The sequence below is a fragment of the Chenopodium album genome, chromosome 19 (assembly GCF_948465745.1).
Source record: "Chenopodium album chromosome 19, dcCheAlbu1.1, whole genome shotgun sequence".
In the NCBI taxonomy this organism is placed as follows: Eukaryota; Viridiplantae; Streptophyta; class Magnoliopsida; order Caryophyllales; family Amaranthaceae; genus Chenopodium; species Chenopodium album.
Genome location: NC_137852.1, coordinates 6,109,209 through 6,124,981, shown reverse-complemented (window position 1 = coordinate 6,124,981; position 15,773 = coordinate 6,109,209). Strand labels below are relative to the sequence as shown.

The window sequence follows — 15,773 nt, the reverse complement described above, 5'->3', positions numbered from 1 at the left end:
CACCATGCAAATTATACTTGTAGTAGAGTAGATCTCATTTACAGACTTTTGCAATCTATAATTCCTTTTAAATTCTTCGTATATTTGAGTCTGTGATATATAATTTCAATTTGATGAAATAGATTCTTTTTTCCATTTTCGACTCAGAGATAGCAAGTTTATAACTAAACTTAGCAATTCAACCGGCCTCCTTGACTAAATGTAAGGGAAACTTTAATCAAATACGTAGTTAAATAGGGCACTATTTAAACATTTAACATGTTGGATACCTAAAACTCTTTAGACAACGAAACATATTTATATGAGTTGATTATAAAAATGCATGGTTGAATGAAAGTGATGTCAAGACTTTATAAGAATAAATTATCACTTTTCTATGCTACCATATGACATTTAAGCACATTTTTTTTAATGCTAATTAAGGAAAAGGGCCATGACAATCTAGATCTCAACCTTCTCAATTCTTTGGTATACTATTTTTAGGCTAGACACTTTTGAATAAAGGGGAAGGTAAGAAAATTTCTATCTTCAAGCACCCTCACTTGATAAGATTTGAACCCTATATCTCTAAGATCTGAGGTAAGAACTATATACAATCAATAGTCCTGCTTGGTTGAGTTGGTTTTGACAATTAATTATATGGTCTTACTTAAAAGAAAAATAGGGAACAAAGGAGAAAGATACGGATGATGATTCAATGTGTATAAGTAGCGATTTTGATAAGGTTATTCAATTCTATCTCATTTTTGTGTCTTTTTTATTCTTTAGATTTACTTGGTGATGTGTACCATAAAGAGATAATATAGCATTATATGAGGCATATAGGTGATATGACCTACCTCAACCATTGATGTATTGATCCTAGTTATATCATAATAACATTCCTACTATAACCTACAAAGAAAAGTAGAAAACACTAATTAAAATTATCTAATCTAAAAACAAGAACTAGAATTTACTTCAACAACAACAACAACTGCTTTGAATACCAAATTAAAAATCATAGTTATTCATAACAAATGGTGCATTAATTACACTTAAGCTTAAGAAATGGTGTAGTTTTAAGCTATTAATCGATTTTGTTGAGGAAAAGGATCGGTTTTTAATTTGCATAAGTTTTGTTCATATGTACAAATTATTTAAGTTTTTTTTTATTAGCATTACTCATAATTTTATGTATATAATTAGTTTGTTGAGGTTCCTTTATCACGAGTTGAAGTATCATTTTACTTTTATCATGTATTGTAAAACAAATACTATTCGAATTTTTTGTTCTTTTTTGTCAATTAGCTTTGGTTAGATCTTGCCCATCTTAGTGATATGGTTCTTTTGTTTTGTAATTGTCAGCTTTATGAACCGTAACTTTTCCACAATTTCCAGCATATATTAGTTGATTAAGCATATACTTATATGCTAATGTGCATGCTACAATAATATTACAACTTAGAAGCATCAAGGAATAACAATTATCCAAACGAAAGAAACTTGTACCTATTTATTCTTTGAGTTCTTACAAATATGAATTGGGTGTGATGCGAACATAACTCAATCTCAAATTCTAGGTATCACCTTTGAATCTCGGAAAACTTGTTCAAATTAATATCAAATTAAGCTTGAATTTACTACATGATTTAATTCTCACTTGTATTGATCCGACCTCAACTAATCTAACTAGAAATTTAATTAATTACTTAATATGTAGTTCGTATACGTAAATTGATGATAACAAAAAGTATGACTTGATAAACCGTCCCAAAACAAATTGAATCTATTCATTTTGGTTGTCACCTCTAATGACTTCTCATGATTTTACCGACTAAAAAAAATATGCCTATTTTTTTCTAAGAAAGTTATATGATCGGATGATCCTTATCCTAATACGCCACATGATTTGACAATAGTAGCATAAATAAAAGTATGAAAAACCCCATCCAAGTAATTTTCTGCCAAGCAATCAAACTTAGGTTGAAAGCCTTATCCAAACATATTTGTGGTCTAAAAATCACCTCCCAAATGTTGATTTTCTGGGTTAGAAATCTATCAATTTACACTCTAATTAATATCTAGCTTATGGATGAAAATGATTCAATTATCAATGTCATGTTTTCATGTCTTTTTTTGCAGGTGTTAATAAAACAAAATCCCTTAAATTGATTCAAAGAAAATGAAATTTGATATCTTCCCTCTTTTGTAGACTTATATTGAATTTCATGAAAAAAAAAAAGAAAGAAAAGTCCAAAATTTGTGCCTAGGGGCTAGGGGATAGGAAGTTTATAGTTTTTTTTTTCACAAATTATTGTGTCAAGCTAATTACTTGATTAGCAAGGAGCTCTATGAATGTTTTAATTAATTTAATTTGTTTTCTTTGAACTTTAATATAATGTGGTTGTGTAATCCCCCGTATTTTTAAATATTTTATAAATGAAAATTTATTTTATTTATAATATTTATTTGTTATTTTTCATAATTTAATTTCAAAAGTTTCAAATTATTAATCTGGGTCGAAAATTATTTGAACAAATTATTTTATGCACCTTTATTCTACAATTTATGTCCAATCATACAAGCCTAACCGATTTGTTTACTTCATCGACCCATTATTTTTATGAGGCCCAATCTTTCTTTTTACCCTACAATAATTCTCTCCTATAAATATCCCATGAATCTCCAAAAATTTCCCACACAAAAAGGTTAGTCTTATTTTCATCCTCCTTTGTTTCATTATTTTGCTTAATGTTAATTTAATTGTTTTGGGTTTTGATTTTAGTATAAAGATTATATTTTTAGTATCAAATTATATTTTAATGGTATAAAGATTATAAATTTCAGATTATATTTATGTTATAAATTTCATATTTTATGAATTATAAACCTAGGGTTTCAATTTATTGAAAATCATGATTTTAGGGTTTTTATGAACAATTGATTTAGGGCTTTTATAGTAATGATGTTTTGAAATTTTGGTGATTATAACTACTAATTAGTTTAACTTAATTCCAGATTATTTTGAACACATAGATTCGTGTTTTAATTTTTAGATTTCCGTTCGTTAATATTAATCCCGTTTTAATCCCGACCAGGTTCTAAACTCATCCGATTTTGACAAAAAAGTAGTGTTTTCCATGTGGAAACCACGTTTTAAGAAAGACTCACTACCTTTGGTAGTGAGCACCACCCTCTCGTGGCCAAATTCAGCCTCTAAATATGATTTTCGGGCAGTTTTTGATTTTAACGAAGTTTTTACATACTTAAAATATTATCCTTGAGTTTGATTAATAAAATTAATTATGTTTAAAGTTAATTAAGCATAAATATATGTTTTTATTGAAGTTTCAAGTGTTGGAAATAGTTTCTAAGTACTACTTTTGATGTTTTATAAAGAGGGTTTAATCACCCATTAAAAAGAGAGATTTTAGGGGTTTTTATATAATTTTCAGATTTTTATTAGACTTTGAACTTGCTGTAATTTCATGTATAAGAGTGTATTTTAAGGTTTTTATGAAGAAAAATTTAAAGAACTATATATAAGCCTTTAATTTTAACAAAAGGGAAGGTTTTAAAGTGTTGTTTGATTTGGATTTTGAAGGTTTTAAAGTAAGTTAGTATTGCTGTAAATTTAATTGATTGGGTATTGATTGAGATGTTATTATTTGGCTTAGGAGAGGAGTTTATTGAAGGTGATTTCTAGTTAGTAAAGTGGCATACCAATTCGTTTGCTCAAGGTACGTACAAGTTACAAAACCTTGCTTTTAGGTGCATGTTTAAGGACGGATCGAGAACTTAGTATCATGTCTAGGGATGACTGGGTTAAATTGTTTGGTTATACATTGTGAATTTCCTGTGACGTGCACTATTCCTTATTGTAATTATTGGTTATGTTCTAATTATGCAAGGTGCGCTTAGAGGCAAAGGTATGTGATTGGTGAAATGACTTAATTATTACTCATTCATGATTTAATGAAATAGGATGAGTAAAGGAATGGTTCATGTCTTATAAGACAAGGTTAAGAGTTTGGGGTGCCTTATGCACTCAAGGTGTTTATACACCGAGGTAGTAAAGGAATAAATAATAAATGTTGCTTGCCACTAATAAATCAAGAATTGAAATTGAAAAGTTGCTTTACTTGATTGAATTGATATTGGATTGATTGTATTGTTATGCATATGAGTCATCACCAAGTCTAAACCTGTAAATCACGTAAAGTGCAAGATGGATGAGCAATAAAACTCTGGATTGGTGCACTTCTGGAGTAATGACAATCAGGGGTTGGGGTACATGGGGTATTAGCCGTGTACTTTTCTCGAGGCCGTCTGATCTACGAGTCTCTTATTTCAAATATTTTTCAAAACTAGGAGTTAGGTGAGATCTCATACTAACTATGGTCACGGAGTCGCGCCCGTGGTCGTTGGATGTTTATTGATGTTTCCGAAAGGAGGCATGGGGTTTTTCTTTTATTGATGTTCCAAATGGAGCATGGGTTGGACAACCTTGTCTATTGCGTAATCCAATGAATAAAAATAATGATTTACCTATTATTAATTAATGGAGTCTTAGTAATATAAATAGTTGAGTCGTGTGTTGAGTCTATAATTTAATGATGCATGATGATTGATTATTAGTAGCATGTTATGGAATTCTTAATTTATTTTGCAGCTTGTATGTACTCAGCTTTGCTGATTGCGTGCTTTGTGTGTCTTTCTTTGGTCATGGCCTTCGCCTTTCAATGACCCTGTGACGATCCAATTTTTACACTTGTAATATTGGGGAGCAGAATTACCACAGGTTCTTACACATGCAGCATTCATCAGGGTTGTGGGATCTTGAGTAGAGAGTTGGTTGTTTCATTTTATTTCTTTTGCAAGTTTGAATTTATTTTAATTCGATTTTATTCGACACTATTTCTTTTGGGTTTGAATTTATTTGAACACTGAATTTAATCACTTACTACTTTTATTGGGTTTTGAATAAGGGCCTTAATGGTTCCAAGTTGTATGACTTAATTTGGTTTCATTCGTTGGTTTTGAAACTTATTCATAACTGATTTAGTTTTTCCGCTGCTATTTTCTGATAAAGCCTTAACGTTTGAACACGTGGCGGTAGCACGCCAGTAATTCTCTTGAATATTGTTCAGGGTCCTCAGAGGTTTAAAGAGAGAATTATTGGGGTGTTACAGGTTGTATGATTAATTGCTTATAGCTCTTTCAAGCTTGGCGTTTATATTGAAGGTGACAATTCAGATGACTATTATTTGATAGTATTAATATAAGCGAACTAATAGTTTGATTTATAAATCATGTCTATTTAAAAAATGAAATCATAGTAAAGATTAGTTAGCTTATGAGAGTATTTTTCTGAAAAATGGATATAAATTAGATTCCATTTTAAAAGTAAGATACCTTCTTAATATCATAGACTCCTAGTAAAGTAATAATCATGAGTTACAGAATTGATTAATCAGAAAATCTACCACCAAATTTCTATGTCAAAAAAAAAAAAAAAGAAAAAGAAAAGAAAAGAAAAAAAAAAAAGAAAAAGAAAAGAAAAGAAAAGAAAAAAAAAAAAAGTTGGATAGAAAAAACAAAAATGTGATAAATGATGATTTATGATTATCCAGGCTGACAAGAAGAGGTAGGGTATATGATAAACATGAATGTCAATATCAAAGTATGATGAACAAACTTGTGGCAAGAAAGAATCCTAATCTTGTAGTTGCCTACATGGCATGATAATATTAGTTTTAAACCTCTCTTGTCCAAGTAAATTGTCTGACTCAGCAATTCTTTCAACACCAACTCTAATTATTACTCCGTAAAATTTAATTCGCTTTTATTTGTGTTTAAAAGCATAAATTCATATATTCATTATTCACTATACAACTAGTTGTATCTTACAAGATATAGCTAAGACTATTTATCTTGTCTATGTGCTCACAAGGTAAAAGCAAGAAAAAACATTGATTGTACCATGTTCAAAGTATAACTAGTTGTATTCTGTCAAAAAAAAAAAAAAAAAAAAAAAAAGTACAACTAGTTGTGTACTGTATAAAAAATCTCCGAATCCCACTATTACATTCTCTGTTTTTATAAACAATTATATAATATAATTAAAAAATATATATATATATATATATATATATATATATATATATATATATATATATATATGTATATAATTAAAAAAAAAAAAAATTACTCCATAACAAATTTGGAAAAAGTAAGTCATGTCAATATCAAAAGGCACACTTTTTTTTTTTTTTTTTTTTTTTTAATTGCCAATCAAATGAATTTTTTCGTAAAACAATCATACATATTTTTGGAAAAGCTAAGTCTTTATTTTACTTTTCTCACTCACTTTTTTTATTTCATTTTAACACTTTCAGAACTAACTGTATCTTAACAGTCATTCCCACTGAATTCCTGTGACTGTTAAAGGGTAACTGCAGGTTGTCAGCAATTCAGCATAAACTTCAAAATCATGGTAGTTGCCATTCAAAATAATCATTAAATTCATCTTTCTTAAAGTAAATCACATTCAGTAAGTTCATAGAAGAAATCTCCACCACAAAAATTGTCTCTTAACAAACCGTGACTGGATTCAGAAATTCCAAGTTCTTACATGCGTAAATGCGTTTAAGAGCCGATCATGGACTAGGCCGTGGCCAACAAAAAGACATCATGTCTTGGCCTGAAACAGTGTATCTGGCTATATTTTAGGCCGGAAAAAGTCCTCCAATGCCTGGTACTATGAGAAGTCATATGCCACAATCCATTCAAACATTTGTTCTGAAGCTCTAACAAGGTCGGTTTGCATAGCTTGAAGACATTATGGAAAACGTCTATTATCCACCTGTGACATGACATAGATTCATATGGATCAAAAATAAACATTCTAGCTGTTTGTATAAACATATACTTCGTATATTTAAAGATTATAAATTAGGCCAAAACAGTTATTTTGAAAAGCTATGACCAATCCGTTTATGGCAAACAACCAGATATGCTGCAGAGGATAAGATAGAAGAGGAAATGGGTGTTGTAAGCAAACCATTGTAGAAATACAACTAAAGTTCCAATATTTGAACTAAAAAATTATAGTTTTAATCAAATTAAGTCCAACTAAAATAACTTTCCTAGCAACCTACACTGCGACTGACACAAAAACCTTAAACAACACCACGTGGTAAGAGAGTGCCAATATGCAGGATATGGTATGGGCAGTCAGCTACCTACAAACAAAGAGGAATCCTTGTGTCACTCCAAAGGGTCCAAGAGACACACTTAAAGGGGAAAAGGAAAAAATAAAGCATTGCATCTTTCATGCCCTTAAGTATGCCTTTTGTGGTCCTCAATCCTCATATAATCAAATAGTTCCACAAGGCAGGCCATACTAGCAAAATTGTAGGACCTTATGAACACCAACACCTGTGGCGCCCACTTAAAGCATAGCCAGCCACAAGATAGAGCAACAGCTTTCTACCGCCACTACGTACTCACCACGTGTCGCATGCTGGATTCTCCCCTCCCCACTTGAGTCATTGCATAACAGTTGCTTCCCCCCCTCTTTTCTAGCTAAACACATTTGCTTAGAATTCACAGCAGGGATAACAAGCAAATAAAGAGAGGGAAAAAAAAATAGGAAAGAGAGACAGTTAGAAAGAGAAAGAGAGATGATGAAGAAGGAAATACCAGGAGGGGATACCAATAGCTGGGCACGTGCTTGTGACACGTGCCGTTCAGCGCCGTGCACAGTATACTGCAAAGCAGACTCTGCATACCTTTGCACTAGCTGCGACGCACGAATCCACGCTGCCAATCAGTTGGCATCAAGGCACGAGCGGGTTTGGGTGTGCGAAGCATGTGAACGTGCACCAGCAGCCTTCTTGTGCAAGGCTGATGCAGCATCACTCTGTGCTACCTGTGATGCTGACATTCACTCAGCTAACCCATTGGCTCGCCGCCACCACCGGGTTCCAATTATGCCCGTCGGTTGCACATATGGCCACTCAGATGGAAGGATGTCTGAGGACGGATTCCTGGACCTGGCAGAGGGAGATGATCAGACCACTGATCATGAAGGGGACGAGGATGAGGCTGCTTCATGGTTGCTACTTAATCCAGGTAAGAACAGCAACAACCAAACTACAAATGGGTTTTTAACTGGAGGAGGAGAGGTTGATGAGTACCTGGACCTCTTTGAGTATAATTCAGGTGCTGCAGATAATCAGTTCTGCGAGCAGTATAACCAGCAGCAGGAATTCAGTGTCCCTGAGAAGAGCTGTGGAGGAGACAGCGTCGTGCCAGTTCAGTGTAGAGAAGGAAAAGATCACCAAATACAGTACCAGAACTTTTTGTTTGGGATGGAATGTGAGACCAAATCTGAGTACAATTACAACACATCAATTAGTCACAGTGTAAGTAGATTCTCTGCTTAAATAGAAAGCTTTCCATTTTCTGCAATTCCTGCCATCTATATATATAGTCAACTTCTAACATTAGCATTAGTCTATTATAAAATTATGTCTTTAACTCATTATGTTATATGTCAACCTTAAAAGTATATTGCAGAAAGTTAAAAGAATTAGGTCTGACCATAAAATTATTAAATTATACAAAAGGTAAAAGATGAGATTCAAATAATTTAATGAAATAAGATAGAGCATGAGCATCAACAGAACTGCTGTATCTTGTTTTATATCCTTCTTTTTGAGCCACAATTAGGATTATGCTTGATCATTGTAGTTCCTTTGAACGTACATCTTGCAGAAATAATCTAACTGGTCAATTAGGCATAATTTTTGTGTTGTTTGTCACAAATCTTACAATTGTTGAATACATCTGTCACATGAAAGGTTCAGTGTCAATACTGAGTTCAAATTTGATGTTTTACACGAATATTCTGTAGTTACAAAAGGGTTAAGTCAATATCTCCTTCTCAAAGATAAAAGCTTGATAGATCTAACAAAAGGGTATCACACTATCACTAGTCAGTAGTTACAGGACTTACAGCTCCCCACACCTTCTTGATCTTTATGAGTTTATGTTAGTTGTTAACTTGATTAAAGATGGATTGTTATGCATTGGAAATCAGCCAAAGTAGAATTTATCTCTAGGACTAGGATAAGAATTTCCTTGTATTCACATGAGATCCAGATATTAGTTTTCACTTCTCAGTAATCTGACAAAGAATTTTATGACTTGCAGGTTTCAGTTTCCTCACTAGATGTAGGTGTTGTACCAGAATCCACCATGAGTGATATGTCTGTGTCACATCCAAGGCCCCCCAAAGGAACAATTGACCTATTTTCTAGCCCTCCAATGCAAGTGCCAACTCAACTATCACCACTGGACAGAGAGGCCAGGGTCATGAGATACAGAGAAAAGAAGAAGAATAGAAAATTTGAGAAGACTATCCGTTATGCTTCAAGAAAGGCCTATGCAGAGACTAGACCTCGGATCAAAGGCCGGTTCGCTAAGAGAACAGATGTTGAAGCAGAGATGGACCAGATGTTCACCAACTCATTGATGTCAGACGGTGGATATGGCATTGTGCCATCCTTCTGATCAATCTAGGTGATGTTTTAAATGAAGTTGGTTGAGCTACCATTAAATCTTCATTATTTTTTCAGTCTTGACCTATATGTTCTTAGTTACTAAGATGTTGTCTTGTTATTCTTATGTCTTTTTTTGTGTAAAATTGTACAAAACAAGTATATATAACATGCTTTTTTCATTAAATCAATCTCTCAATAGGAGCCACAGAATAAGCAATAGCTAGGTTATGATAGTACATTAAAGGATTAATTCAAGGCAATATACAAGAAGCTATGAGTCCTGAAAATTTTACTATTAAATTCAGGGTTGCGAAGAGCGTGTTGATGTTATTACAGAGGTAAGGATGTGTGCATGCAGAGTAATTGGTGTAATTTAATGTTGACATTTAAAAATTTAACAAGCAAGCACTTGAAATTGTTCACTTACATATTACCTTTCACAGCTCAGAAGAAACTTCATACTGAACAGGCCTTCAATATTAGAACCCTGCAATTAATCAGATAAACCTAATTACATTTGATTTCTTTTTTCATTGATACAAAAATGCTCGATAAAAAGATATGTGTCTTCAAAACAGATAGTGCCCAAGTGACAATAACTAGTGTGTGAAGACTAAGAACAGGCGCAGAGGTATTACAGAAAACATGTTAACCCCCTACAGCCATAATTAGCTTTAAGAATAACGTGCACTATAAAATTTTTGCCACTAAATTCAAGAACAATCAATATCAATGTTCAGAATAGAAGCAAATGCAGATAATCAAAAACTATCCAAAGGAACAAAAATCCACAACTCAGTGGAGATAAGGTATAATGCTAAACATCTCACTGTAACCAGTGGAATAATTGACTTCCTTTTCTGTAAAATTTGGTTTTTAACCAACTCCTCAAGAAAATCTAAGGCCACTTTACTTTACTTTTACTTAGGTCTTGCTCTAGTTTGGGGAAAATATATTTGCATCTATCCTCTTTAGTTGACAATAGTTCAAGAATATGTTAATGCATGCATTTTCAAGTCAAGCAAAATGCAGAAGCCATCTAATATTGTCACAGACATCCAGGATGACTTCAGAACAACCATTAACTGTGCTGCAACAATCTCAGTGTGTATAGAAGCTGAGAATCTGCATGAATGATGAATTGGTGAGGCTATATGCTCCACTAAAATTTTTCTTATCCAAAAATATGAAGGCTGTTTAAGCTTTGCAAACTTCAAACTTTGTCAACTGCAATGGATTAAGGCATTTTATCGCAATCTGATAGACCTGTGCTTTCTGTCAGACTTTGGAACTTGAGCTTTTAAGCTCTCATATTCACCCTAGTCACCAAGTTTACGCCGCTCAAAAGCATTCAGGATCCTTGAGATCCAGGACATCCAGTACAACGAACTTACTCAAATACCTGTGAAGTGGCATACGCTTTTTCATCAGGTGACTGGCCTTGGGACAATGGCTTATTTCAGTGGTGAACAAGATACGAACCATCATTTACAGCAAGTGGCAGGAGTTGAAAAGAAAAGGAACTTTATACCAAAACCAAAGTAATATGTAAGCTAGATGGAATAATATCCACAAAAGGGAAAATCAGCAGAAATCCAAAACCAATGATGTTCCAAAGATGCAAATGTAAAGTTACGTTCACCACAACTGTGCCTAAAGATGGACATCCATTGACAACTTCGTCTATAGACAAAACATTACTATCAGTTCTAACTTTATATCCTGCTAGCCCATATGCTGTAACGATTGATATTGTTTAACTAATCTCGTGTCATTTGGGTAATTCGTATTCTCTATCTACCAAAACTATTCCTAAGCCATTTCTAGGTCACCGGAGCAGCACATGTATAATTGATGTAGGATAGGCATAACATGATTGGACTTACCAATTTCAAGCAAACAAAAAGCATGATTAAAGAACTGGATAAGATACAAAGGAACATTCAAATTGCTTTAATTTAAGGGAGATCACATCCAACCTTCTCAATGTCAATTAAAGCACAAACGGTTTAACTCTAAAAGCATTCATTCTTCTCTGCAATGGCTAAATCCAATCACTCTTCACCAGTATGGATTATATCATACATTCATACCATATGTCCATATGATTATCATCCACAATGCCACTTATCCTCTCACTTAAAAGGAGGTCAAATGTAGTCCTGCACCTCTAGAGCGGCTCTTTATTAACATGGTAGTGAATAAGCTAATCTTCTATGAGCCGTACAGACGAAAAAATTCAAACTAGCACTCTACCGCCATAACTTCTAGTTCATATTGCCAAATTACCTATTTGGAAATATCAAATATAAGTTATTTTTCTATGAGCTACCACTGCGATTTCTAGTTCACATTGCCAAATTACCTATTTGAAAATATCAAATATAAGCTATTCTACTATGAGCTACCACCGCGATTTCTAGTTCATATTGCCAAATTACTTGTTTAAAACATCATTTAACATAGATCAAATATGAATAATTTCAAGTTGAAATCTGAAGAAAATCTTACACAAGGTAGCATATCAAATCGGATATATGATCTCAACGCGCTCCAATTTGCCTTCGTTATCATCAGGGGAATCAAGTTGCTCCCTTCAGTAACCTGATCATATCAACCCCTTTTTTTGAGTTTTGTTTCAGTCTGATCCTGACTTCCCCAAGAATTCGGACCTGAGATCCTGATACTCCTAAATTGTTTCAGTCTGATCCTGACTTCCCCAAGAATTCGGACCTGAGATCCTGATACTCCTATCGGCAAGCTGAGAACCTACACAATGAGAAGAAGTTAGCTAACCCCGGGGTGATCCGGGGATAACCACTCCGATGATAAAGTCAGAAAGTGTTTAAGAGAAGAAGGTAAGTAAGAGAGAGAAAGTAGAGAGGGAGAGTAAGAGAGTGTAATTAATGCCCTCATTAATGAGGTCTTACCTACTATTTATAATGATCTACCTTGACAGGTGGCTCTCATCCATGCAGAGCCTTCTGTGCCAAGTGTCGAGCTTCTGCTGCCACGTGTTGAATTCCAACTAGCCGACATGTCTTCTTTCTGGAACATATCGGCATCCTCTCATAACTGTTAAGAGCCTGGTCACGTGCCTTCACAAGATATCGGTCACACTCAGATATCATCCCATACAATTAGCCCCCCAAGTGAGGACGCATGATCATACATCATCGTTCTCAGTTAACACAGGCAACAAACTGAACTAAACAAACTTTGGGTCCCACTTCTCATTCTTCAAATTTCACCTTATGTTGGAAATTTCATGCGACAACATTTCTTGTACTCTGTCAAGCACTGTTCGTTAACAAAACTTTATTATTGACCTTGTCGTTGCCGCAGTTCGTTATACTTGCTTGGCTTATACTCACACATTATCAGACGAAGCTTGAGAATATCTCAGAGACTCATATTCACTATATTCTTTCAAGCTCTATATTCTTTTGCTGAGAAGATTTATTCCTATTCATTGTTTTTATTTCTATTTTGTTATTGTAAGAAGACAATCTTTGTACTATAATCCTGTACTGTATCCATTTGCATTATTATTGGCTTTTAACCGTTTGCATTATTATTGGCTTTTAACTGTTCTTCCCCCCAAGTGACCATGTATGCTGGTAGCAGACAAGGTCTACTTGTTATAAAATAGCTGGGAGCGAAAAACTCCGGTTTCCCCCCAAAGTGACCTTGTGTGCCGATAGCGGACAAGGTCTACTTGTTATAAAATAGCTGGGAGCGAAAAACTCCGGTTTCCCCCCAAAGTGAACTTTTGTGCCGATAGCGGACAAGGTCTACTTGTTATAAAATAGCTGGGAGTGAAAAACTCCGTTTTCCCTCCAAAGTGACCTTGTGTGCCGATAGCGGACAAGGTCTACTTGTTATAAAACACCTGGGAGCGAAAAACTCCGTTTTCCCCCCAAAGTGACCTTGTGTGCCGATAGCGGACAAGGTCTACTTGTTATAAAATAGCTGGGAGCGAAAAACTCCGTTTTCCCCCCAGTGACCTTGTGTGCCGATAGCGGACAAGGTCTACTTGTTATAAAATAGCTGGGAGCGAAAAACTCCGTTTTCCCCCCAAAGTGACCTTGTGTGCCGATAGCGGACAATGTCTACTTGTTATAAAACACCTGGGAGCGAAAAACTCCGTTTTCCCCCAAAGTGACCTTATATGCCTATAGCAGACAAGGTCTACTTGTTATAATGTGCACGTTATGGTAGTGTAACCGTTTTTTTTTTTTTTTTTGAGCGGGAAAATTTTACACGTGTCATAAATCCTGCCGCTGCTTTTTGAAACAACTTATCGATCAGGAACCGTCGGATCTCTGAACCGCCTTTCACTTCAACTGGCCATTCAGTTTCCCCCTTTTTAGATCAAAATAACGCCATTTTCCTTTTACTTTGCATTTTTTCTAAGTTTTCTCTCAAAAGTTAAAATTTTTCGACCAAAGTTCCTACCTTTCTTCTCTTCTTTGTTTTCGGTCTGCGCACTTCAGTACTTCAGGCGTGCTCTCCTTCTTCATCGTTTCTTATCATTTAAAGACATTATAGCAGCGATTTTCATCGAAGGTATTGTCGTACCCTAACCCCTGACTTTGCATGCTGTTTTTATTTTCTTATATTTAATTAAATGTCTGAAGATAGTGTTGAAGAGAATTTTCCTAACCTTAGTACTGCTAGGCGTCGTTTAATTAGGCAGTCTTTAGGTAAAGAAACCGGTAGTAATCAGGGTAATTCATCCTCTCTTTCTGATAATATAGACTACCCGTTTGAGACGTTATCTTCTGAAGAAGAAAAACGCGCTTTTATGATACATAGGACCATTGCTCATCGTGAAAGTGCCTATCACCCTTCTAACCCTGATATCCCTGCTGATACTGAAGTTCTTGACGTTGAACCTGTTAATGTCCGTTATCACTTACGCAGCTTTACTGGGAGACGGTATTTTAATCAATACGGCACTAACGTTGGCAATATAGGTATAAACACTATGCCAAGGGTAAAGAGTACCAGTTATCAGCCTCGAGCTGCTGCCCGTGAAGCCGCTGAGGCCGCCAAAGCAGCTAAGGAAGCTGAGGCCGCTAAGGCAGCAAAAACCAGCAAAAGACCTGGGCAAGGTTAGGTTGTAAGTTCTTCTGAAGAAGAACCAGTGGATGACATCCCTACAAACCCTCTGGAAGGTCCGTCATCTCCAGTTCATGATTCAGCTGTTAACTCGGTTTTAAGAGATGACGAGACTCAAGAAGACAGTATCAACAATGAGAGTAGGGAAGATATTGTCGATATGACGGCTGAGGTTATCCAGGAAGAAAATCTGGATGAGGGTTATAATTCCGAGACTGATAGAGCTGAGTTCCGACAACCCATGGTTCTTGCTAACGAGGGGAAAGTCGCGAAGGCAAAAATAAGTGAGGCCTTTAGGAAGACGGCAATTGAAAAAGACTATTGCCGTCGTGCAAAAAGGTTCTTTAACCTACCTGACGGGTATGAGTAATCCCTCCCTCCGGCTGGAGCTTCAGTGTTGGATTGCCCGGTTGGTTCTGTGGCCGTTTACTTGAAACATTTTGATTTTGGCCTCCGTTTTCCTCTACATCCTTTCGTTGCTAAAATTTTGAAGGCTTGGAATGTTTGTTTGGTTCAGTTAACTCCCCAAACAATCCGTGCCGTTATTGCTACGGTTTGGGTCATGCTGTATCGTAATTTCCCTCTAACCCTTAACGTATTTAGACGGTTAATTACCTTGAAGAGGGATGGTCAATCAGACGGGTGGTGGTCGTTATACACTCAGCCCCATAAGTACACCGTTCATCCTAAACTATCCAGCTGCAAGGGTTGGAAAGATAGGTTTTTCTTTATGTCGGTCCCAGAGGACTTTCCTTTAAGGAGAACTTTTTTCAGGCCTCATCCCCATTTCGACTCAATCCCCGAGAGAGATCTCGGTAAACATGAAGAAAGGGCTGTCAGTCACTTTGACATCTCTGAACTTGATGAAGTTGACGGCAAGGTCCGTCTAGTTCCTGCGGTGTGGGTGCCAAATGTGAGTTACATTCTGGGCAACGCACCGTTATCTCGTGTCGGTCTCTGTTGGACTGACCAACATGGTACAACTTATCTTTCTAAGTTTTATTATTATTATTATTATTATTATTTTTTACCTTGCTTCTGACGTTGTTTACTCGTAGCTTCTATTGTTTTCCTTACCTTTTGTTTTTAGGTATCGAC

At 35.2% G+C, this 15,773-nt stretch overlaps 1 protein-coding gene and 1 long non-coding RNA gene across 7 annotated transcripts; both read left to right on the top strand.

Annotated features, from left to right (window-relative positions):
• The first annotated feature begins 3,663 nt into the window (after positions 1-3,663).
• LOC145595956 (uncharacterized) lies at positions 3,664-5,051 on the top strand. Its single transcript, XR_014103049.1, has 2 exons — positions 3,664-3,722; positions 4,773-5,051. It is a non-coding gene; the product is annotated as an uncharacterized LOC145595956 (long non-coding RNA).
• A 2,508-nt stretch (positions 5,052-7,559) lies between these two features.
• On the top strand, positions 7,560-11,334 carry LOC145595461 (zinc finger protein CONSTANS-LIKE 2-like). 6 transcript variants are annotated; one of them, XR_014102957.1, is made up of 4 exons: positions 7,560-8,411; positions 9,202-9,570; positions 10,614-10,695; positions 10,834-11,334. XR_014102957.1 is itself a non-coding variant. In XM_081651874.1 (3 exons), the coding sequence occupies exons 1-2, from the start codon at positions 7,668-7,670 to the stop codon at positions 9,559-9,561; spliced, it is 1,104 nt and encodes a 367-aa protein (XP_081508000.1). In that variant the 5' UTR covers positions 7,560-7,667; the 3' UTR covers positions 9,562-9,570; positions 10,834-11,334. The 6 variants fall into 6 exon arrangements, 4 of the variants coding, with proteins under 4 accessions (XP_081508000.1, XP_081508003.1, XP_081508002.1 ...); XR_014102956.1 differs by having other exon boundaries at positions 10,606-10,695; XM_081651874.1 differs by lacking the exon at positions 10,614-10,695.
• Positions 11,335-15,773: the final 4,439 nt, after the last annotated feature.